The sequence below is a fragment of the Clarias gariepinus genome, chromosome 2 (genome assembly GCF_024256425.1).
Source record: "Clarias gariepinus isolate MV-2021 ecotype Netherlands chromosome 2, CGAR_prim_01v2, whole genome shotgun sequence".
In the NCBI taxonomy this organism is placed as follows: domain Eukaryota; kingdom Metazoa; phylum Chordata; class Actinopteri; order Siluriformes; family Clariidae; genus Clarias; species Clarias gariepinus.
In genome coordinates, this window is record NC_071101.1 from 36,502,005 (window position 1) to 36,528,065 (window position 26,061).

At 36.9% G+C, this 26,061-nt stretch overlaps 1 protein-coding gene across 1 annotated transcript in view; it reads right to left on the reverse strand.

Annotated features, from left to right (window-relative positions):
* enpp1 (ectonucleotide pyrophosphatase/phosphodiesterase 1) overlaps positions 1–26,061 on the reverse strand; it is a 69,382-nt gene that overhangs the window by 33,723 nt on the left and 9,598 nt on the right. The window contains exons 2-7 of the mRNA XM_053514770.1: positions 22,393–22,465; positions 12,691–12,816; positions 8,104–8,164; positions 4,569–4,666; positions 4,350–4,429; positions 4,132–4,251 (exon numbers count right to left, since the gene is read on the reverse strand). Of these exons, the coding sequence (XP_053370745.1) occupies positions 4,132–4,251; positions 4,350–4,429; positions 4,569–4,666; positions 8,104–8,164; positions 12,691–12,816; positions 22,393–22,465 (558 nt within the window). The remainder of the gene's footprint in view (positions 1–4,131; positions 4,252–4,349; positions 4,430–4,568; positions 4,667–8,103; positions 8,165–12,690; positions 12,817–22,392; positions 22,466–26,061) is intronic.

Consider the following 26,061-nt stretch of genomic DNA (forward strand, 5'->3'; position numbering starts at 1 on the left):
AGTTACACACACACACACACACACACACACACATATATATATATATATAGTTACCAACAGTAGGTATCTGTTTCAAAAGTTTTATGTTGTAAAAAAGTGAGATTAGGAAATTTGTGTTTCTTGTTCCTTAATTTGCTATTTTGTAAAGATATTTATTTTGATTTATTTTATTAATTTCATTATTTGAAAATGTCAGAATTTTTACATTATTTTATCATTTGGTCTAAAAAAAAAAAAAGAAATTATGATGAAACAGTTCCTCAGTACTTGAGTAGTCCTTTCACCAAATAGTTTTTACTCTTTGCTTGAGTAATATTTTGGATGACTACTTTTAACTTCTACTTGAGTAATATTATTTTTAAAGTACAGCTACTCTTACTTGAGTACAATTTCTGGCTATTCTACCCACCTCTGCCCTGTACAGACTGTTGTACAGAGTTGTATAGAAGTGAGTGAGTGAGAACGGGCAACAAGGCTCTATTGACTTCCACTGTACAGTTCTGACCCATTTGTTCATGGTTTTGATTGAATTTGCTATAGACTAATCAGATCTGTTGTTCATGCAAGAATTGTGCATGTTGAGAGCTATACCTGAAATATAATTTAAGATTGTGCATCAAGGCATTCGCAGGTAAGATGAATTTACCATTAAAACTTAAAATGGAAATATGTCATATACTGAAGAGAATAAAAATCTCTCTTTCTCTTCCTCACTCTTGCTCTCAATTAGTGAGCAGACCTTTGTTTTTGTATATGTGTTGTGTGGCTAATGAAAAAGATGGTTAAAATCAGCCAGCAGATAATTTGCTTTTGTGTTCTTGTTTCTGAAGTACAGTGCCACTGCACATGCTCAAAATCAGAGCAGACATGTACAAACATGCTAAATCTGTTGGATTTCTGAAAAGGAATCCTGAGATGTTAAAAAAACAATAGTGTGTTCAGTACAACTAGGTAGCAGTGGTTAAACTCAAACTATTTATAATTACATTTGTTACTCAATTTATGTATGAATTGTACATTGGGTTGTATAAATGAACACATAAATGTTTGCATTTGTTGCATTGTAAAGAATGAACAGTAGTAATCAGAGCTTGTTTAAGGGTCAAAGTAAGAGCATTTCCATACTCATAATGTGATGAGAACTGGTAGTGGTAATGGTAGTTTATAAAGAATTAGGTGTATGGACAAACAAAGCTTATGTAATCATCTACTTGCCTATAAACCACACTCTAAATTCACATAAATCACACTCTAATTCTGCTTTTGATGCCTTTAGCCTTGATTGAAAGTGGTGGCCCCACTCTCATTGATCACTCAGGTTTGTTGACGGTGAGGTGATTGTTTGCTTTACATCTCAGGGAGCCCTCATGTCTGTGTTTCCCTCTGGCTCTCACTTTTAGTTATGCTGTCATAGTTAGTCCTGCCGGAGTCTCTGCTTGCACTCTACACTAAATCTACATTTACATTGTACATTATATGACTGTGACCAGACCTAACTGTTATCTCTTGTCTTCTGCTCTCTCTCCTGTTCTTTCTCTTTTCTTTCCCCCCCTCTCTCTCCTTCCCTCTCTCTGTCGAACTCAAGGAGTTTTTCCTTGCCACTGTTGCCCTCGGCTTGCTCACCAGGGACTATCTGACCATTTTGATTCATACACATTCAAATTCCATACAAACTTAAATAATTCTTTTGATTGTGTAAAGCTGCTTTGGGACAATGCCAATTGTTAAAAGCGCTATACAAATAAAATTGAATTGAATTGGTCTGTTTTGTTTTAATTTTTGTTATTTTGTTATCAGTTTTGTTATTTTGTTTTGAATTTATTTTGTTTTTAGTTTTGTTCTTGGTTTTGTAATTTTTTTATTTGTTATTGTGTTTTTAGTTTTGTTCTTTTGTTTTTGAATTAATTTTTATTTTTCGGTTTTGTAAAACAAATTAATTTGTTTTTGGTTTTGTAATTTTTTTATTTTGTTTTCAGTTTTATTTTTGGTTTTGTAATTTTGTTTTTAAATATATTTTGTTTTTGTTATTTTGGTTTTATTTTGTTTTGCACTTTTCAGCCACTGTACCTCCTCCACTTGCATAGACATCTCAAACAGTGACTTGTCTGAATGACTACCGACCTATAGCTCTAACCCCGGTAGTCATGAAGTGACTGTAGAAGTGAGCGGTAGAAAGCATCATCAGCTCCTACATTACTGTGTGGCATGGCAATAGCAGGGCTCTTCCTGAGAGCTGAGAGGAAAGCCCTGCAGAGAGTAGTTAAGGCTGACCAGAGGACAGTGGGGAGCAGGCTCCCCTCTATCACTTCACTGTACACTGCAAGATGCAGAGAAAGAACCCTCCGCATTATTAAGGACTCCACTCACCCTGCACATGCTCTATTTCAACCTCTTCCTTCAGGCAGAAGGCTAAGGAGCCTTCAATGCAAGACCACCAGGCTCAAAAACAGCTTTTACCCTCGGGCAATTAGACTGCTGAACTCTAGCCGTGCTCTGTAGGTCCTCTCCCATTAAACACAATGACAAACTGCTAACTTTGGATAGTATTTTATTACAACATATCTTTATATTTTTAGTGTAATATATAACTCTATAGTGCAATACATATATAACCCTATAAGTTGAATGTACAATTTGTACAATGTGTGCAATACAGTCTCTGAAAACGTGCAATACAGTATTTATAGTTTATGTCTAAATTCCTGCATAATATATCTCTGACTGCTCTTATTTATATTCATGTATATACATATATACATCCTCATATTTATACTACTATGCTATCTCTGTGGCTAATTTCGTACCAGAACATGGAAGTGTGCTGGTATGACAATAAAGCATCCTTGAATCCTTGAATTTTGAGAATGAACAGTTCCCAAATACAAATGTACTGTAACATTTAGAACCACCTAAAGGCATTTTATCAGCTTGATGCGTGATGGAGTAATGAGTTACACTTGGTCATGTGCTGTCAGCCATTTGTTAGTTTATTTATGAGCCACCCAAAATGGTTTGTGTATAAACATCTAAATCCCCCCTTAACCCCCTCCCTCTCTCTTTCATTCACAGTAATCTGGGGGCTTTCACCCAGAGGACCGGTGGCTAATCCACCTTGGGCCACTTTTCTATCCCACAATTTATAATATCTTGATTTTCCTCTTTTTCATCTGTTTCTTCATGGCCCAAGTTTCCTTACTGACCTGATACTTTTTCTTTATTCCACGGATCTTGAATGACTGTTAGATTGCACATGTTCTGTGTATTCTGTTGTATTTTTTTCTTAATGTCCTTATGAAATGTCCTTATGAAGGACACCTTAAGGTCTTACAGTATATAGACAGGTGTGTGGCTTTCCTAATCAAGTCCAATCAGTATAATAAAACACACCTGGACTCACGAATGATCAGAAGATATATATATATATATATATATATATATATATATATGCATATACATATGAGTGTCACAGCAAAGGGTCTGAATACTTAGGACCATGTGATATTTCAGTTTTCTTTTTTATGAAATCTGCAAAAATGTCTTTAATGACATCATTAACGTAAATGATTGTAGCAAATGGTTGCAATATAACTTAGAGTGAAAAATAGGGGATAAAATAAAGGGGGTCTGTACTTTCTGTACCCACTGTAAATAGTGATGTACTATATTGTTTTGTGTATAATAACTCAAAGCAAATATCGAGCAAATAATAATTTTCTCTCTCTATATCACATAGGTGGGGGGCAGTGAGACTGCTTATGCATCTGTTTTCACTTCAACACTGCAACGCTTAAATATACAGAACCTGAGCCATGCAGGGTAGGGTGTATGGTTAGTGTTAGACAAAATGGCGGGGTATCCGCAATGTACTTACAGTACACAGTACTGTGATTATACTTACGCGTATAATCACAGAACCAATGCCCTTATTTTCTAAATCTTACTCCAAGCTTAAAAAGCTTAAGAGCCTTAAAAAACTGCATGATAAATTTCCCCTGAATTTGATCCCATCTCAAGGTTAGTTGGCTGTAGTTTCTTTCAACAAGAAAATGTCCAAAAAATATATTTTGTATTTATATATGACTATGAAGTATGTTCAAACACAAATTATTACTGTGGTTGGCATGTACTTACTGGTTCACCATGATACCAAAAGGGGTTAAACTTCTCCTTTTCCTTCAAACTGAAGAAGACATTATGAGTTACATCATACATCTTATTGTCCACGATACCATGTGACTCTGGATACAACCCCTGTAAAAAATTATGAACACATTTAATTTCCAACCTGAATAAGTGTTTAAAAAATATATATACATTCTGCTACCTTTTACTAAGTGTTTTAAACTTACAGTAACGATGGTGTAATGGTTGGGAAAAGTCTTGGTAGGATATGCAGAACGCATATATTTTGCAGAAATTCCACATGTTCCTGTAAAAGTCAATGTAAACTGTTTTTCATAATAACTTCCTAAATCTTAAAAACAGAAAACAGTCTTTTTTTGTCCTCTTCTGTCTTTTGTATTCATTTGCACAAAATCACTCCTAAGATAAATGAATCAATAACATACTTAGCTTTTTGATGGTTGAAAGTTGGTCTCCATAACGCTTTAAATACTCTGCTCTGAAGCCATCCATCGATATTAGAATTAATGGGGGTTTGGAAAAACTGTCAAAAAAATATCTACAATGAATAACAATATTCCAAAGTAAAGATGTTACATTGCTTCATGATTTAGTCTTTTTAAATCAGTCACTTAAGACAGATGAGACAGGACTCATCACTGCCACAAACTGAGACATTCTTGTTTCTTTTAGTTACTCCGAACTTAGACACAAGACTCAAAAATAAGCCAAAAAAACAAAAAAAAAAGGTTTTCAAGAGAAGCTCAGCATGCCTCGGGAAATTACTAAGGAAGAAAATTGACTGAACATATGCATATATGCATATGGCACCTTGAAAACCTGCAATCGCTCCACTCATGCTGCGGTCTATCAATGTGGTGCCTTTCGAGTGGATCAGGATAGGTCTCATTGGCCTGCTTCCAAAATCAAATTGCACCACCTGCTACCCAGAAGCAGGGCCTCTTCAAAAAGCCACCTCTAAAAACATTTCAAGGGAACTGGTTCTCCTGTTCGCCATGTCGGCTTAATGAAAGAGCTGCTCACACACAAAGGTCCGCTGTTCATGTTAAAATTACTGTTAGATGTGTGTTCGCTGTTGCAGGTCAAGCAGATTCACACATTCGTGTATCATCTGGAAACTGAGAGCCTGGTGGAAAGGTTTAAGTAGACGTTGAAAGGGCTGCTGAAGTGAGTGGTAGATCAAGAAGGATGGACGTGGGACCAGTTACTGACATATATTCTGTGAAACGCCTCAGGTCTTCTTTGGGTTTACCCTCTTTGAACTCCTGTGTGGAAGATGGCCACATAGTCTACTTGACATGGAAAAAGAAGCAATGGAAGAGCAGCCATGCCCATTCAGATTAATGTGAATCAATGTGCTAAAAATGAAGAAAAAAAACTTAATGCATTCTCCCAGTGGCTTCAAAACCTGGAACACACCCAAGCCAAGCAGCACCGTGCTTACAATCGTCCTGCACAGCCCAGAGAGTTACTGCTGCGGTACTACTGCTTCTCAGCTCTAATTCCAAGTGGTAGCAGGGCAAGCCAGAACGCAGGCAGCGGGATGCAGAGATATGGTGAGCAAGTGCTCTTTTATTAACAAAAATAAATAAATAAATAATAAAAAAAAGAGTGAATAACAAATCTAATTGTTTTAGCTAAGGTTTCCTTTAATCTTTCAGTACAGCCAGTATATTAGTCTGCATAAGTTTTCCTTTGCTTGTGGTGATGTTCAAAATAAACATGTTAACGTATGCTTCCAGTAAGGATTTAACAAGAAATGTTAGGATCCATAATAGTAATTTAGGTGGTTTTGGGACTCTTCTTAAACATCTTAAGACTCATTTATTAAATTCATATTTTAAGAATAAGTCAAAATACTGTTCCAAAACTGTATGAGAGAATATTGTATGAGAAAATATTTATTGTCCAGCTGTCAGGAATTGGGCATGGATGTAGTAAGTAGCAAGAAATAATGATGTTATTTAATGTACTGTATAATGAGAAACAGATGAGAGTGTTGTAAAATCACATGACATGGAGGAACTGACGGTTATGCCCATGGCTTTGAAAAAGGAGGTTTGTATTTTAGAATGGCAAGCCAAAGATCATAAATCAAATAATCTAAAATAACATGAAAACTGCACCCTCATTCTCCATCTAATCTGACAGTACTGTCAAAAAAAGCTCCAAGAGACACAACTTTTGTCCTAGCCACCTTTCCATAAAAGTCTCACTTGTTCATTCTGTTTCTGATTGTATTGTCATGTACAGTATCTAAATGCTTAAAATGTGCTTGCAAGTGTCACATGATGTATCTTTTGGGTTTTATGTATATCCCTGAGCTTAAAACATCTGCCATTAAGGTGAATTTGCTTGGATGGTCACTCCTGGGACAATTAACAACAGCCTTGAAGGCTATTCACTAGCTTTTCCTACTCATTATAGAATGGTAGATTACAAAATGTTTGGAGATGATCATATAACCCTTGCCAGATTGATGTACTTTAAAAGCTGCTTCTGAGTTGGTTTGGAGCAGTAGCCCTCACCACATGCCTTTGATGCACAAGCATCACAGGATATATTCTGGAGCAAGATTTTTCTTTTTAATCCTGAAATATATATTTCTTTATGTGATATATAACATAATTAAACGCACAACATTCATCAACATTCATCTCAATCAGTGTCAGACTTCCAACACCTTTTAAATTCTATTTTAATTCTTGGAGTCCTGTTAAACGAACTAGAGAATTCTGCCCACTGATATTCTTGCTAGTAGTTTGGCTGCTCAGAGCAAAGTCTGCATGTCTTAGCCATAAACTACTGTAGTGGTTGGATTATCAAACCCAAAGTTTATGGCCATGATTATCAAACAAAAATTTGTGAATCAACCAGTATTTACATTCACATGAACAACAATTTCTCAAATACCTTTCTCTAGAGTCACTAGAATGCGGGAATAACCCATGTACCTAATAAACTGATAGGTCTTCCCTTTAGATGTTGTTTGAATATTGCAAGTGACTCAGTTGTGCAGACCTTCAGGGGAAGTTCATTCCACCACCTAGGTTACAAAACAAAAAACAGTGTAGAGGCATGTCTTCCTCGATCCCAGAGAGAAAGTGAATAAAGTAATTAGATGCTGGGCCATTTATGGCTTTGTAGGTGAGTATCAGTGTTTTGAAACTGATGTGGGAAGCCAAAGGAGGGAGCAGTGGGGTGTTGTCGGGGGACTTGGCACAATCATTAAGATTTAAATCATGTTATTGTGCTTTTTTAAAATGTCCTTATTTATTAACTCTCATATTGTTACTTACTCACACTTCTGCTATGTGTTATGTTAACACATTAGTATAAAACAGTTGTTTCCAATTGAACTACCCAGGATGATTGATGTGCACACAATTAATCTATTTTGTTGAACCCTAGCTCTGAGTCTCCTGATTCGTTTGTTGTCCAATAATCTGGTCATATCCAAAAGGAATTATGATTCCCAGCAGTTGTAAATTCAAATCTCAGCACTGTTATGCTGCAACTGCAAAAACTGCCATGTTTACCAAGCATCTGTACCTATGATTAAAGTCCCTTAAATGCTCTTTGGCAGCACAGTGGCTTAGTGGTTAGCACTATTGCCTAGCACCTCCAGGTTCCGGGTTCGGGTTCCATGAGCTGTGACTCTGTGCATAGAGTTTGCATGTTCTCCCTGTGCTTGGTGGTTTTCCTCCAGGTTCTCCGGTTTCCTCCAACAGTCCAATATGAATGTTGACCAGAGGTCCCACCACAGAGGTAAAAAATAGAAAATAAATACAATGGTCCCCATTGGGCTCCTAGTTGGACTGGATGGAAATGCTCTTTACACATACTTTACCTGTTACAGTAACACTTAGGTCATAGCTTCAAAGTGCACAAAATTTGGACAAGCACATGAACATTTAAGCATGCACATAACATTTTCTTATTTCATACTGTATTTCATACCTTTCAGGGCACTGGGGTGTCTTAATATCCTCACATTCATCTTCTAGCCACCCCTTTACTCCTGCACAAAATAATAAATATACAGTAAGGTATGTTTAGTCAAAGTTTTTTTTTAAGATCCCTTAAAGGAGCAAAAAGATATGAAATACATTCAATATTCACATTTACTCCATGTGATTAGTTATGAGTTTATTCAGTAACTGAATCTTGTGGGAGCAGCACAGAACATAACAACATACGTATACAGGTTGACAACTTTACATAAATTAAAATTTTACTCGTCACATACCCGGTCATACAGTACGATATGCAGTGATACGACCGCCTATGACCTTAAAAAATTTAAAAACAATTAACAAGAAATAAGAAAGAGAAATTGAAAAAAAGCAAGAAATACATGATAGCTTAACTATAAGAAAGTACAACAAAATATAATTTGTTTCAATAATATAGAAGAAATATAAAACCTATCTGTACAAGACAAAATAAATTTAGATGCAAATAAAAAGTGAAATAAATTAAAAATGTCCAGAAGTGTGCAAATGAGCATTGTGTGTGCAAAGCGCTTTCCTGACTGCAACAGAGAAAACAGTCCATTGCTGGGGTGGCTGAGGTCCTTCACGGTGGTGGTGGAGTTTGTAGTGGCTATGCAATCATAGGTGTACAATGAGTACAGCAGGGGGCTCAGATCAAAACCCTGGCGGGCTCCAGTGCTAAGAGTTACCATCCTTACTGCCTGTGGTCTGCCAGTTATGAAGTTGGAGATCCACTGACACATAGATGAGCTGAGTCCCAGGTGCTCCAGCTTGGTGGTGAGTGTGGGGGGAATTATGGTATTAAATGCTGAGCTGTAGTCGATGAATTTTAACATAATTCCCTTTCCGAGTGTCCAGGTGAGTGAGTAATGTGGGGAGGAAATGAGAGATTGCATCGTCTGTGGAACGGTTCAGGCAGTATGCAAACTGTAGTGGTTCAAGTGTGTCTGGTAGTGAAGAGATGATGAGATCTCTGACCAGCCGCTCAAAGCACTTCATCACTAATAATGATCAAATCAAATATCAGAATAATGAAAAATATTATTAGAGCCTGCAGGATGAAAAACCCTGTTGATGATGGAGATTAGAGAACAATGTACACTTTTTATAGCTATGTTGAGCAGAAAAATACCTCAGAATGCACAACATCAAACTCTGAGGTGCTACAACAACAGATGACTACATCAGGCACAACACCTGGAAAAGTAAAGCTTTTCTTCAGTCTTAAATTATGTAGTATGGGTTAATCTGCTTCTCTGTGAATTTGTGATAGCCTTTATCTACCTAGGTGGTATAAGGAGTGATTATTGAGTTACTAGGATTGAGTTACCATGTCCTTTATTGCAGCTCTAACCAGTTTCCTTCAGCGTCTCTTATCAGCAAGGCATTTCTAGCCACAGAACTGTCACTCACTCAGTTATTTGTTTTTCACACCATTCTGTGTAACCTCTAGAGACATGTGTGTGAAATTTCCAGCATGAGATCAGCAGTATCTGAAACACTAAACTGGCTCATCTGGTGTCAATGACCATGTCACAAAGAACAGACTTTTTCTCCATTTGGAATGTAAACATTAATAAAAAGTCTTGACCTATATCTGAATGAGTGTATGCATTGTGCTGCTGCCACATGATTGGATGATTAGACAGTTACACAACTGAACATGCAATACTAATAAAGTTTCTAATAAGATGCCATAGTTATATAGTGTACAAATTACAACACATTTGAACAAAACCTGAATACTTAATAATAAACAATATACTATAGGACTCTGATAGGACTATAAAAAGGACATAGGAGTCTGATAGGACTATAAAAAACAGACAGCCCAATGGAACAGAAAAACCTTTATATGCCACCTCTTATTAAATAAACAAATAAAAAAAAACACGTTCTAGGAATGTGAAAGCACCCAAGCCTACATATACTCTTTAGCCAGCAGCTAACTCTAGTTATTGAGTAACTAAAATCAGTCTGACCAGTCTAACTGTCCTGTATGATCCAGGTTTTACATTAAAGGTCCTCAACTTTTCCTTATGAGTTTGCAATAAGTACAGTGTAAACAGTAGCCTGTCCTAATTCCCTTTACATCTAATATGTTACATAATCTCAGTCTGAAAGCACAGACAAGTGCACAAATAAGCTTGGACTGCTTGACAGACTAGCAATATGGCAAGTTCCCTAGAAGTTATATTTATAAAAGACTAGCTGAAACTAGACACATTAAATCTCAAATAAGGAAATATATTTACTCATTGGTCCCCTGTTCAACTGCGTGTTAATGCAAATATCTAATCAGCCAATCACATCCCAGCAACTCAATGTATTAAACATGGTTAAGTTCAAATCAACTATTAGAATGGGAAAGAAAAATGATTCAAATGACTTTGAACATGGAATAGTTGATGGCAGAGGTCAGAGGAGAATGGCCAGACTGGTTTGAGCTAATAGAAAGGCAACATTAACTGAACGCTCAACACGTTGAACACAAAACTTTTTTCACCAAAGGCCATATGCAGTAAAATACACAACCACTCACTCCAGGTGAAATACGTATTACCTCACCTGGTTTATTTAAGTAAACTAAATCAATTAGCCTACAACACTGCTTTCCATAAATGGGATTTTCTTTAGAACAAAAAAGGTTAGCAGTTTATTCTCAAAACAGTGGCCTCTGATTGCTTCTGGATGGTGGTCCTTCTTAACAGACCTGGAGGGGGTGGGGATATAAAATAAATTATATACAGTACAGTGGAACCTCAGATTACGAGTAACGTGGTTTACGAGTGTTCCGAAAGACGAGCAACAATTTTTTATAATTTTTTGAAAAACGAGCATTGTCTTAGTTTGCGAGCACCGAGTATCATGCATCACGCATGCGCTTCTTGTTTTGACACCGAGCGTCACAACATCACAAGTAAGCCAACGGTTTTTCTCTCTCTTGCAGCGGAATTGTAGGTAATCGTCTCTTCTGCTGGGTAAATATACACACACACACACATTAATGTGCGCGTGTGTGTGTGTGTGTAATGTGCGTGCGCACACACACACACACACACACACACACACAAATACACACACACACACACACACATTAATGGAGAGACCGTTTTAAAAACCGTTTACAAATTAGCAAGGAACATCGCTAGTCACACTCGCGTGAGCGCATACTAACGAGATCACTACTGTAAAGTAAAACAAGAACAAAAAAATAATAATAATTAAACAGCTCCACACCTTTGAAAACAGTTGCGAGTTTGTGTGTTTGTTTGGCAACCTAAGAGGAGGGGAGCTGTAACACGAGCAAGCCCCCCTTCAGCCCCCCTTCTCTCAGGTTGCCAAACAAACACACAAACTCTTCTCTGTCGCGATTGTTTTCAAAGGTGAGGAGCTGTTTAATTAGTTTTTTGTTGTTGTTGTTTTACTTTACAGCAGTGATCCTGTTAGCATGCGCTCACGCGAGTGTGACTAGGGATGTTCCTTGCTAATTTTTAAACGGTTTTAAAAACGGTCCATCCGTTAATGTGTGTGTGTGTGTGCACGCACATTTTACACACACACACACACCCTGCGTGCACAAACGGAAAAACGTATCTGTCGGGATTTATTTTTTAATTTTTTTAAGGTAAAGTACAGGTTAATTTGTTTCATTTTTACTTTATATTTTGTATTAATTATTTTTATGTATTTATTTTTTTGGGGCTGTAGAACAAATAATTTAAGTTTCCATTATTTCCTATGGGAAAATTAAATTTGGTTTACGAGTGTTTTGGAATACGAGCCCGCTTCCGGAAAAAATTATGCTCGTAATCCGAGGTTCCACTGTACTATATTTCAAGCTTGTTATGCAAGTAAGTTTGGATTGTTAACAGATCAACTAATATTTGTTTTAAAAATGCTATCAACATAAAATGATTACATTTATTAAGTAATAGGGCTTAATAACACATGTGTCTTAACACATGTGTGTTAATAACAGCTGTGAAAGAGAACCACTTGTTAATGAGACTAAGAAAAAACAGATAAAAGGCTTAAATTTGCTAAGAAACATTAAGATTGAAATTTGGTGCAATCGTCATGTGGTCTGATGAGTTCAGACTGAGCCATTTTCCAGAGGGAAGAAGTGTTCTGACAAGCAGTGTTATGATATAGGGGTTGCTTCAGTTGGTCAGGCCTACACTGTAAAAACTCCAACTAGATAAATTTTGAATGAATTGATATTGTACTGTTGGAAGTTCAACCAGCCACTTACCTTCACTGGGATGCAATCATGTGATTTTACAAGACCTACAATGGATGAGAACTTAGCTTTTGGAATAGATGAAAAGTTGGGCTAAGTCAACCCTAGAGAAGCATGACCAATTGAGCCCACAACCAATACTACTTAATAATAAGCTGATTTAAATATTCGAATTACAGATGTTTGTGCTTCGTTCATTTCATGAAGACTACAAAAAGCAGACCTTTGGCTGGTGTATGTAAATGATAACTGCATGCATACCTGTATACATCCAAGTAGAACTTGGGTGTGATTGAATGATTTCTTTACCTTTACACATGGTGTAGTAATTTGTACAACAGTCGCCTTTTCTTTCACAATCTGCAGCACAAGAGCAAAGGCTGCTAGGTAATCTCTCCTCACCACAACGGAACTTGGAGCATGTCCACTGTTTTCCTGGCAAGGAAACATGACAAATCACAGTAAAACGGTTTTAATCATTATAAATATTATTAACAAACCAACGCACTAACAAATTGAGTATTTGTATAAACATGAGTTGGCAAAAATTATTTGGTTTGGTGGAGTCAAGGGTTCTGCTCTGCTCAAAAAATTAAGCTATCCTAAGTTTCATTAGCTTATTTAAAAACCACTCAGGTCTGAATAATATGGTGCGCCAGTGGTGCTTTCCCACATCCAGTTTTACTCCAGTTTATTTTCATTTAGGACAAAAGGTATAATACTGCATTTCTCTACATCTTATTGTTGTCTAGTATTCTGATAATAAAAAAAAACCCTTTAGAAACCTGACTCTACTTATATTCATGCTCACCAGAAAGTACCTGTAGACCAGGGGGTGGCATGCTGTGACATGTGCACACTGCACAACAAAATCCTACAGTACACTTTACCACTTTGAATAGACATTCACCTCAAAATTCAGTTACAAACGCCCCAACTCCTCCCCGCTAAGAGTACTAGCTCCGCTTATACATACAGCAGTCCAAAGAGGTTTCGTAAAAGAAAATCTTTGTTAGAAAATGGTCATTCTGTGGCCTAGAAAAGGTGTTATATTGTGGTTGTACGGGTGTTATGTTGTGGTTGTCCAGAAGAGCTTGAGAACAAGGAGTTCTCTGCGAGTGTATAGTGAGTGCATGGTCAGAATAAGAAATAAGAAATAATAAGAAATATCTGCTGATTTTGAACGAGAAAAAAACGCTCGTATGGGAACGAGGAGAAGTGAGGAGTACTTGACGAGAGGTCTGTAATAAGCGGGGCACAAGAGAACATCATTACCGAGCTAGTTCTCGCCAGTGCTGTAGTTTCCTTGTTCTACTCAATTTTGCCAGAATGCATGCCAAGTAGAAAATGTGTTCTCACTGAACTCATGAAAACTTCTCTTCAATCAATCCTCAGACTTATCTCCTCAGTCACTTCTCATTTTTACCATCTGTTACGAGCCCAATTATTATTACGGCCCGCAACAAAATAAAGCGGAAGCTCTGTTTGTGTGGTAGCACCGCTGACCATCAACAATCTTCCTAGGTTAAAGATCAAATTAAACTCACATTGCAACAAATATAAGCGAAAAACTTAACATGTTTATTGTTAGGAGGCTATAAACAGGGTTTTAAAAACTTCAAGAGGGGGCTCAGGCCAAAACAACAAACAAAACCCCTATTACTGGTGTCCAGAATCGCTAACCTGCCAAAAGGAAAAAAAAAAACAAAAGTACATCGAAATACCCTAACTCCTTAACTAACATAAACAGAAATGAAACAGACTCAAGAACAAAAACAGCACCCCCCACCCCTCTACTAACCCCCAAACTAAATTACCAGTTAAGGCCTTACAACATTACAGCACAGAGTGAAGGAGATTGCTATTCAGCTGGATATCTGCCTAGTTGCCGAGCCTTGCTGAGACTCAGTCAGCAGTGGAATAGATGAATCAGCACCTGAGGGAGGGAGCAGTGCTCAACACTCAGCTGACTCGGACAAGAGGAAAGCCACGCCAATTCTCCACCCCAGTTTTTCACAATTTTCCAGTCACAATTTTGCTGATCATAGCCTTAGACTTAAATCTGGGAAACTCGCTTGCATTTTTTCCTGATAGGCCCAAGTTGCTTCTTTTAACAATTTTTTTAATTTATTTTAAACAGGGATATAACAAAGTAAACATGTAGTGTTTCAATGCACCCTTATTAAACCCCTTATAAACCACTATACCTCCCACCCCACCCATCCCTGACTCCAAGCCAGCTTTACATGTCTAAGAAAGGCTAGATACCAGGCATATTTAAAGAAGAAAAGGAAAAAAACAAAATAATGAAGCTGGAAGTCTGGGTTTTGTGTGCACAAAAAAAGGAAAATAGAGGAGGGGAAGAGAAAAAAATATCTAACACGAAGAAGATTAAACTATAAATGTATATGAAAAAAGCGAAGGAAAGGCTCCCACAAGTCTGAATCACGGATTGATTAGTGCATCTTCTCCAGGGATAAACTGGACATAATATCTCTGGGCCACTGGGCATGAGTGGGTGACGTGGAACTTTTCCACTTGAATGAAAGAGAACGCCTGGCCAGGAGTGTCGCAAAAGAAAATAAACTCCATTTAGCGGGAGTTAGACACTTATCGTTATCTCCAGTGACGCCGGAAAGAGCAATTAGAGGGTCTGGTTTAGGACTGCATTTCAATATGAATAACAAGGTTCGAAAGACATCCCTTCAGAATTTTTCCAAATTTGGACATCTCCAATACATATGAATAAGAGTGCTTTTACGTTTATCACAGCAAGGATTAACTAAGGATTATCTGGGTAGAAACAAGAAAGCTTGAGTTTGGAGAAATGAACCCTGTGTACAACCTTAAACTGTAATAAAGAGTGACGAGAATTGAATTTCATGTGTGATCTGACAGTGTCAAATTTATGTCTTCGCCCCAAGCAGTTTTAATTTTACTCAAAGAGGTGTGACTCGAACCAAATAAATCCACCATAAATAGTGGATATTACGAAATAGCAGTGGGGACAAACAGAGGAAATTATCTATAATATTTGCATCAGAAATATTAAAAAGCTCCTGATAATGTCTTATTTGTAAATGTCTGAAAGTAAGATTTGGATAGGTTAAACAATCCAAAAAGCTGTTTAATCAATTCCAAACCTATGATCAACAAACAGATCGTTGCAAAGCTTAATGCCCTTACTGTAACATTACTGAAACACTGAATTATGTAAAGGTTGGAAAAGATTGTTACAGACAATAAGACTGCATAGAGAAAAGCTCAGAAGACCACTGTGCTTTCTGAACCAAACCCATACTCTCAAGGTATGCCTAATAACAGAATTGTTGATTGATTTAATTTTGGGGATAGGGAGTGCAGATCCAAGAAGTGCAGAGACAGAGAGGTTTTTGACAGTTTATCTCCATTTTCACCCAGACAGGCCAATTAGGTTGGTTATGAAAATATGCCCAAAAGATGACACATGGAATGTCTGCCCAGTAGTGAAAACAAAAGTTGGAAAGAGAAATGCCACCGTCTCTTTTAGATCTTTGAAGTAGTGACTTGTTCAATCGAGAATGTTAACACTTCCAAAGCTAGGATGATATAATTAAATCCAATGCATTAAAGTAAGATTTGGGAATAGAAACAGGTAAAGACATCCCAAAATCAGCGCCTGAGCTCAATTATTATCTTTTAGAATGTGTTAATGAACACAAATCCCCATAGCCACGGTTGAATCATCCAGAGCCTAAAAAAGGACTCCTTCTTGTTGGTTTCAAATGTTTCACTACTCACAAAGATAGCTTCTTCAGTCTAAGAAAGGTTGGTCAATTGAGAAAAAGGTTGAGACACAGACAGTATGACCACAATGCTCAATTCTGACTTTTGGTCAAATCAGATTTGCATGTTTGACAATCATATACTGTAAGTGACTTTTATCTGACTCTAATGTGAAAGTAGCTGTCCTCTTAAATAGCACACACACGCACATCGCTACATCTTTGCTCATGACATTTGAGTTAAAGCATCATGAGTTTGTGCAACATCTTATTCATTTTCAACAATGGAAGCAATTTTAGCGGAGATGTGCTTGGGATTTTGCTTTAGAGGACAGCTATCAGGTAGTCGGCTGTATATGTTAAGGAACAGGAAAGAAAAGGAAGAAACCCAGACACCTCGTTTTAGTTGTTTTAGAAGCCACTGCTTCTAAAAGAGGGATTACTAAATGTCTAGAAGAAGAAAAAAATACTGTTATAAATTCTTATAATAAATTCATGTTATAAATGCCTGACAACACACACACACACACACACAAAAAAAAGTCACCACTTCCAAACTATTGGGTGGCATTAAGCAAAGTAAAAAAGACTAAGGACATGTGAAGTTACTGGAACCTCTATTAAGAACTCTTAAACACATTATCAAAATCTGGCAAGATAGTGAAGAAATGTGGTCAGAAAAAAAATCCTAAAGATCACTTAAACACTTGGTGAGATTGCATGTTAAAAAATGAACAGTAAAAGCCACAGCTATGTTTAGAAAAGTTAGAGCATTTCCATATGCACACAGTGTAATGAGATCTTAAAGGATTGGGACTAAATAGACCATATAAAAACCACAAATAAGGCTTGAATTTGCTAGAGAGCATAAAGATTGTGACGCGATACACCCATTGTGATAGTACAAAATGTGAAAGCCTCTGGAGGCAGAACACATAGGGAATAAAATCAATGTCAAAGCGAGTTAAATAACCCAGAATGTTTTCTATTTACAAGTCTTTAAAGTAGCCAGCTATGGCTTTGATGACAGCTTTCCCTGAGGTGTTGTTGGCTGCATTTCACTTCGTTCTCCAGTCCAACCCCCCTTAACCATTTGAGTTGGATTTAGATTGAGTGATTGTGGAGGCCTGGTCACCTGCTGCAGCACACCATCATTCTCTTTCTTACCTAGAGGCTTGTTTGGGGTCATTGTACTGGTGGAAAAAAACTTAAAACTCTTAAAGTCTTTTCTCTTTACATAGCCGAGTGTTTCCTGCCATAATATAGATTTGTACAATAGTTTAAGGGGCACTAAAAAGTTCACACTTGTGACTGGAAAACATTCCATTTAACTACCTTGTGAATCTGATGAGAGAATGTTATGAGACACACATCATTTAATATCATACTTCATGTTTTTCTCATTGCTTACATGCCATATCTTTATTTTCCTATGCCCGTTCATATTGCGCATTCCATATGATTTATAAATTTTATACATTTATATTTTAATTTTATTGTAATTTATTAATCTGTAAGTTTGTATAGTATTTTAGTATTTAGTGCAATTTTTCTATTATTGCAGTAGAATCTTTCCTTATCCTATCTTATCTTTCCTTTTTAGGTCACGAAGCATTTCGCTCCATATCCTACTGTGTATGGTTGTGTACGTGTAATTTGAATTTGCCAAGCTATCATTTAAACTAAATGTACTTTGGGCTCAAAATATCAAATCTAAAATATATAACATATTCTCGTTTTTTTAACCCTTTTCACCCTATTTTTAAAGTTTAAAACTAATTATGTTCCTTTCTCATGTGGATACACTACTGATGAATCCCCAGTGCATTAGGAATCAGAAAAAAACATCTTTCTTTTCCATTCTTGCACAGTGGGATTTTATAAAAATCCACTTAATCTTCACACTGTTTCATGCTTATAATACCACAATAATATTGTATATTTAAAACTGTGTTTCTTCTCCTCCCTGTGCTTTCTGGATTTCCTCCAGGTATTCCAGTTTTCTCCCACAGACCATGACTGGCGTTCCCAAATTGTCCCCATAGTGTGTAAATGAGTGTGTGTGCCCTGCAATGGATTGGCACACCATTCAGGATCTAGATCCATCCTCTCCTCTCTCCTCTCAGGATCTTTTGCCATCTGACCGTGGCTGAAAAGAAGCTGTTAAAGAAACATGCTATGTGATTATACTGTCCAATCTGTGATATCTGAGGTTGTGCGTTTGTCTGGGAGTAGAGAGTCAATTGGATGGTGTGTGTCCCTAAGGAAACTGTGTGCTTTTTTTTCCTGCAACAATGTTTTTAGTGTCCATGGACAGGAGGTCGGATCCAATCATTGCACCCTTTATAACTATTTGGACAGCCTTCCGTTTTCTGTAGCGATGGTGGTTTTGGTCTAGCTCAGGCTTTCTGTCAGGTTAAGGCCCAGAAACCTGTCACTGTCAACCCCCTCCACCATATTCCCTTTGATGATGAGAGGCAGTAGGGGTGGGGTTCCTGATTACATCTTTGCCAAACACTGGTTTAAATGGTGCCAGCAGCAAAAATCTTGTAGACAATGTGAAACATGTATTGTTATCTGATGAGTTCACCTTCACTGTATTTCCCACATCCGGGAAAATTACGGTGTGGAGAAGCCCCAAAGAAGCGTACCACCCAGACTGTTGCATGCCCAGAGTGAAGCATGGGGGTGGATCAGTGATGATTTGGGCTGCAATATCATGGCATTCCCTAGGTCCAATACGCGTCACTGCCAAGGACTACCGAACATTGTATCCAGAAGGCGGTGCCATGTATCAGGACGACAATGCACCAATACACACAGCAAGAATTATGACAGAGTGGTTTAATAAACATGAAAGTGAAGTTGAACATCTCCCATAGCCTGCACAGTCACCAGATCTAAATATTATTGAGCCACTTTGGGGTGTTTTGGAGAAGCGACTCTGAAAACATTTTCCTCCACCAGCATTACATAGTGACCTGGCCACTATTGTGCAAGAACAATGTGCAGGACTCGTATCTGTCATTCCTAAGACGAATTGATGCTGTATTGGCCGCAAAAGGAGGCCCTACACCATACTAATGAATTATTGTAGTCTAAAACCATTCAGTTTTATTGTCTAACCCCTGTATATACTGTGTGTATATATATATATATATATATATATATATATATATATATATATATATATAAACTACAGTTCAAAAGTTTTAGAACACTTACTCAGTAACTCCATGATTGTTCCTGATTTTTATTTCTTTCTACATTGTAAAGGAATGCTGAAGGCGTCCAAAAAATTGATTAATCTCCTTTGAACAGTTAATGGTGAGAGGTATCAGCTACTTATGCTCTGTAAAGACTTCATAACGCCTCTAATCTGAGGTGCTGGTAATTGGTCATTTTTCAGGCTGATAACAGGCTGATGAACTTCTCGTCTGCGGCAGAGGTAGGTTTTGGTCTCGTTCTCCTGGGATGGCCTTCATGAGAGCCAGTTTCATTATGGTGCTTGACGGATTTTGCAAATGCACTTGACAATGCTGTTCTTGCAAGAACTATTACAGAAAGGCTGACCCCTGTGTCTTAAAATAACAACTAACTGTTGTTTTTGTTGTTACGTAATTACCTAATTCCATATGTGTTATTTTATAGTTTTGAAATCCCCAGTATTGTTGTAGAATGTAGAAAATAAATCACTAAACCAAAAAAAAAAAAAAGTGTTCTAAAGTGCAAGTGCTCTAAAAATTTACACACACACACACACAGTGGGGCAAAAACATATTTAGTCAGCCACCAATTGTGCACGTTATCTCACTCAAAAACATGAGAGAAGCCTGTAATTATGGCCAAGACCAAAGAGCTGTCAAAGGACACCAGAAACAAAATTGTAGACCTGCACCAGCCTTGGAAGACTGAATCTGCAATAGGTAAGCAGCTTGGTGTGAAAAAATCAACTATGGGGGCAATTATTAGAAAATGGAAGACGTACAAGACCACTGATGATCCCCCTCGATCTGGGGCTCCACGCAAGATCTTACACTGTGGGGTCAAAAAGATCACAAGAACTGTGAGCAAAAATCCCAGGACCAAATGGGGGGACCTAGTGAATGACCTGCAGAGAGCTGGGACCAAAGTGGTCATCAGTAACACACTGCGCCGCCAGGGACTCAAATCCTGCAGTGCCAGACATGTTCCCCTGCTTAAGCCAGTACATGTCCAGGCCCGTCTGAAGTTTGCTAGAGAGCATTTGGATGATCCAGAAAAGGATTGGGAAAATGTTATATGGTCAGATGAAACCAAAATAGAACTTGTGTTTGGAGGAGAAAGGATGCTGAGTTGCATCCAAAGAACACCATGCCTACTGTGAAGCATGGGGGTGGAAACATCATGCTTTGGGGCTGTCTTTTTACAAAAGGACCAGGACGACTGATCCGTGTAAAGGAAAGAATAAATAGGGCCATGTATCATGAGTTTTTATGTAAAAACCTCCTTCCATCACCAAGGGCATTAAAGATGAAACATGGCTGGGTCTTTCAGCATGACAATGATCCCAAACACACCGCCCGGGCAACAAAGAAGTGGCTTCGTAAGAAGCATTTTAAGGTCCTGGAGTGGCCTAGTCAGTCTTCAGATCTCAACCCCATAGAAAATCTTTGGAGGAAGTTGAAAGTCCATGTTGCCCAGCAGCAGCCCCAAAACATCAACAGGAATGGGCCAAAATAGCAGCAACAGTGTGTGAAAACCTTGTAAAGACTTACAGAAAATGTTTGCCCTCTGTCATTGCCAAGAAAGGGTATATACTGAGGCAAAGTACTGAGATGAAATTTTGTTGAAATTTTGACCAAATAATTATTTTCCACCATAATTTGCAAAAAAAATTCTTTAAAAATCCTACAATGTGATTTTCTGGATTTTTTTTCTGCCCCACTGTATATGTACAGTACATACACACACACACATACATTTGTCTGACCTGTTCCTTTGTTTGTTCATAACTAATCAAGCGATATAAGGCGTTAAGGTGGTTCTGAGTGTTAGTGTCAGATCAGTTCTGTAGTCCATGAGAAAATAGACCCAAAATTAGGGGATCAGCAGATGAGAAGTGTGTAACATCAGGATCTAAGTTTGAGTTGTGGCTTTAAAAGCAGAAGTGAGAGTTCGGTCGGTGTTAGCCATCAGTGGAGAAAATCTGAAACACTAAACAGAGCTATGGTCAAGAAGGCAGAAGTGATATTTATGTAATATCAATAAGTACAAAAAAATTTGAATCGCTGACCAGCGGTGTGGTTAAGAAGGCAGTACTCAAGAGTGTAAAGCCATGATAGCAATCACTGCAGGAATACCGAGGTACCTCGGCATACGGATGTAATCTGTTCTAAAGCAGAGTTCTTAAGGCAAAATTCTGTAAGTGCATTTTCCCATAGGAAATAATGTAATCCGTTTCAGCCATCCAAATATATTACCAATATTACCAATTTCCAACACGATCAATATATTTTTGCATATGAAACAATTAAAACATTTAGAAATTACATGTATTGTAAGTGAAGTAAAATATGAAATACGTAGCCTTAATTTATGACTCCTCTTGTAATCTGAAAGTGGCTCCATTTTCTTTTTAATACTTGCATGTGCTTAGTATTTACACAGCTATATAAAATTGTAGTATGCTTCCAGGTCTGGTCATAACATTAACTACTGCACTAAGTCAGCATTGTTGAAAAAAAAACTCAACATGTATAGGTAAAATTCTGAATGATGTAGCAGATGAATGCCTTTTAGGTTTATCTTTACTTGCAATATTTAGTTACTCAAAACAGCAAAGAGGATGTGCTTAAAATACATGTGAGTAATTAGAAAATGGAATCAACAATCACCTCCCAATATGATATCATCAGAATACCTCTGTTCAATTCTGTAAGTATCACGATTTTATTCATATCAATACTAATTCAATATTACATTTTTCCCAGATTGGTAAAGTTTTAACCTATAAAAAAGTAATTAAATGTAGCCCGCTCCTTATAGCACACTATAACATTAGTTTTCTTAAATTTTCTTAAAAACCCACAGAGCATGGGGAGAACATACCAACCCCACCCACATGATCCCTCAACCCTGGAGGTGCGAGGCTACAGTGCTAACCATTACGCCACCATGCTGCCAGTCTAATACATACAGTATGTGACTGCAAAAAATGCTGGGAACTGAAATTTATATTAAGTGTAAAGAAAAGAAAAAAAATTACCTTCTTGATTATTGTGTAGCTTCAAGATGAATATAACTGCTAGGATTACAGCCAGTAATGTGATAAGAATAACCTGTAGAGAAAAAAATATACAATAACAAATGCTGCTCTGTGTTATGTATTTTAATTTTCAGTTAAAAAATAATGTCGAGTGTTCTCTGAGGGATTTGAGTCCACTCCTGATTGTACAGAATGTAGAATCGCTTGGGTCAAAAATACTCCTGGTAAAATATTTTAGTTATTTTACTATTTAAATTTGACTTGAGTTTAAGTACAGTAGTAGGTCAAATTCTGGTTTAGGACGAGTTACAGACCAAAAAAAGTGCACTATTATGCCATAACACTGCCGCCATCATGTTGGACAGACGAGCAGATGAGCTGTTCCTTTGTTTCTCCATACTTTTTTCTTTCCATCATCATGCTCATTTTATGTTTATCACTCCGAAGAATCTGGCAAAGTCTAATCTGGCCTTTCTGTCTTGAGGGTTACCAACGGTAATTTGCTTATTAACTCCTAACACCTGCAAAGGTTTCATGAGACTCTCAAACAATGCTGATTGTGCATCTTTTACCACATTTTCCCTTCCGGTTAACTTTCTATTAATGTGCTTGGATACAGCAACCCGTGAACATGTAGCTTCTTCAGCAATGAGCAGCAGTCTGCCTCATGATTTTGTAGCCTAAATCAGACTGAGACCAATTAAAGAAAACATTTGCAGATGTTTTGAGTTAATTAGCTGATTAGAGTGTGACACCATGAGTCTCCAATGTTGATTTTCACAATATTCTACTTTTCTGAGATACTGAATTTTGGGTTTTTAGTAGCTGTAAGCCTAATTTATCAGAATAAAAAAAAAATACACAAGTGAAATATATTAGTCTGTGTGTAATGAGTTCCAGTTTTTGAATTGAATTACTGAAATAAATTAACTTTTTGATGATATTCTAATTCATTGATATGCACTGTGCACATGCGCATGCAGACACACACACAGTCTGTATTACACAACTGTCTATATAGACAGTTGCAATGTTATTATTACTTAATAATAATAAACTAAAAGTTTGTTGGTTAAATTAATTACAGGACACATGCAAACTGCATTAGTTTATAGCAGAAGATTTAAATCTATGGTGTTGCACAATCTACCTTGGGTACTTGTACTGACTACTACTTCACTTTCATCTAAGCAATACATTACAATTTAGCTTGTTAATGTAAGTTAATGCAAATATTTACAAATGTAACCATACTGTTTGATAAGATGCGCAAATAATAGCGAAACCCCCGTAGGTTATGTACAGGAAACAGAATTGAACGATTCTTTATCAATGACTCTTCTACTCCGAGTCGTTCGTTCTTTAGTCATGTGCCTCCCATAGACGCTATGCCTATTACCTTTTCGCTATTACTGTACCATTTCTGGTCAGGATATCCCGTTGTCAACATCTGTTGTAAACCTCTGGGTTAAAATGGACTCTCATTTGACGTATGAGTCTCATGTAAGACATCTTTCTTTCACCTTCTGCTAAATTATGTCCAGCACCGGAAAAGTAAGTCCATGTGTTTGTCTCCTTCAGGCTGGACTTCTGCAATGCACTCTTCATGTATACTTAATACACTTCAAATTTTGCTTTTATTAAATAACAACCTAAATGCAACTGTATTTTATAGTATCCTATATTAGTAGGATACTAATTAACATGCTTTATATACTCATTTAAACAAACTTTGTTAAACCTATATTCTGTTACACTAGACACCAAGCTTTTATTGAGAATGCTTACTGCCTGGTTTTGTAAATTAAAAGCATTAAACAGACACATGGAAGAAATAACAGCACATTTAATCTAACTGTAATATTCTAGTGGGAAGCATGAGTTTTTTTATGTTATTTATGTTACTGCTCTCATGTTCTCAGAATAACAGACAGCTCCTCTTACAGTACATCAAATAATGACATTAAATACATGTCTGTAGTGCTTTAAACATAGCACACACACACACACACATATATATGCGCGCGCGCACACGCACACACACACAAACACACTACTGTTGCACGTTAAATGCAAACCAAGTAGAAGAGACTAAGAAAGCCACTTTAAAGAGGAGTGTATAATAATGTGTTTCAACAGGTTCATTTTAGTAAGGTATTTAAAATTAGGCAACCTTTTTGGTGTTGCAAAAGTCTCCATATACCGGGGAAAACAACAGTCACGGTACATTCCTTTTAGCAAAATTTTGTCCAAAATTGTTCATTCTTAGATTATATTTTCGTAAGACAGAAATCCAGTAGAAACTGCAGAAAAAAGGATCACCATGCCTCCAACAAACTTCCTACATGCACATTACTACTACTTGTTTTTTTGCACTACCTATTATCGTATATGAGACGTACACAGGGCTACTTTCCCTACCTTGCAATCACTTTATGTAAACTTTATTTAGGCCTCCACGTACTCAGGATCCCCCGCCCCAGCCTTTATTTAATCTGTAAGGTTACTGAATGCTGTGTAATTACTGTGTGTAGTGTTTTTGTACAGTGATGTATGTTAGTCTGTACCCTGAGAGCTATAAAACGGCCTTGTGTGTGTCAACATAGTTGGCAAATAAAACCCGATTCTGATTCTAAAATGGCTCATTCACAGGAACACATTCCAAGTGCTGTTACATGCATAGCACCAGAGTTCACCCTGAGTGGGAGAGATGACTCCATATGTGTTTCAAAAGAAATCATCCACATAAATTTACATTAGTAACTTCACAGTTACTTTTGCACGTAAAGTTACATTAGTTAACAGTTACATTATATGAAAACATTAGTTCACAATATTCAATATCAGAATTCAAAATCTGAGTGAGTTGTAACATTTTATGACTGAATTCAAAGGAACGTATATAATTTATACATTCATTCTGAAATAATGATAGAAAGTTTATACATAAAGGTAGTCACAGTTTATATATTAGTTTAAGTATCCATCATTGACAGGAAATTAGTTTTTTAAACTGGTGTGACAGCATTATATGGTGTTGGTTGATTGGTGGTTAAATATTAGAAAATTGTACAAAATTTACCTAGTTCATGGTGTGTGACTCTACTGTCATTTCATCTTATTATAATCAATGGGAAAGAGAAGCTATAGAAAAGTTCATGTTTACGCCTTGTTTATGCTGGTTTGAACTTTTAATGAAACTTTTAAAGTAGTTAGATATCTGCCTGAAGTTAGACCTGCACCATATGTAACACCAAAATGCTGAATAAAAGCAATGATATGAATAGTTATGTGCGGGATTTAATAATTTACTTTAAAAGAAGCTACCAATAAGGTACTTGTTCAATGTAAACCAGCACCCGAACAAATAGATATAAATTAGAAAAGCTAAATTAAATATTGTTATTATTTTTACAGCAGAAATTACAGTTCTGAAGTAGTAAAAGTGAATTTTAACATGCTGGAGTTGTTTTAAGAGAAAACTTAATCTTTTTCTAATCTACTTTTTGGATTTCTCATCTGTAGATAACTCTCCAGTTACTGAACACAAAGTGCATTTGTCTGATGACGTGGACATGCTCATTAAGACACTCATCTTCTAAGAAAAAGGAACAAAATTTCGTAAGGTTAAGTTATGTAGAGGTTTCTGCTGTACAGAATTTTTTTTAC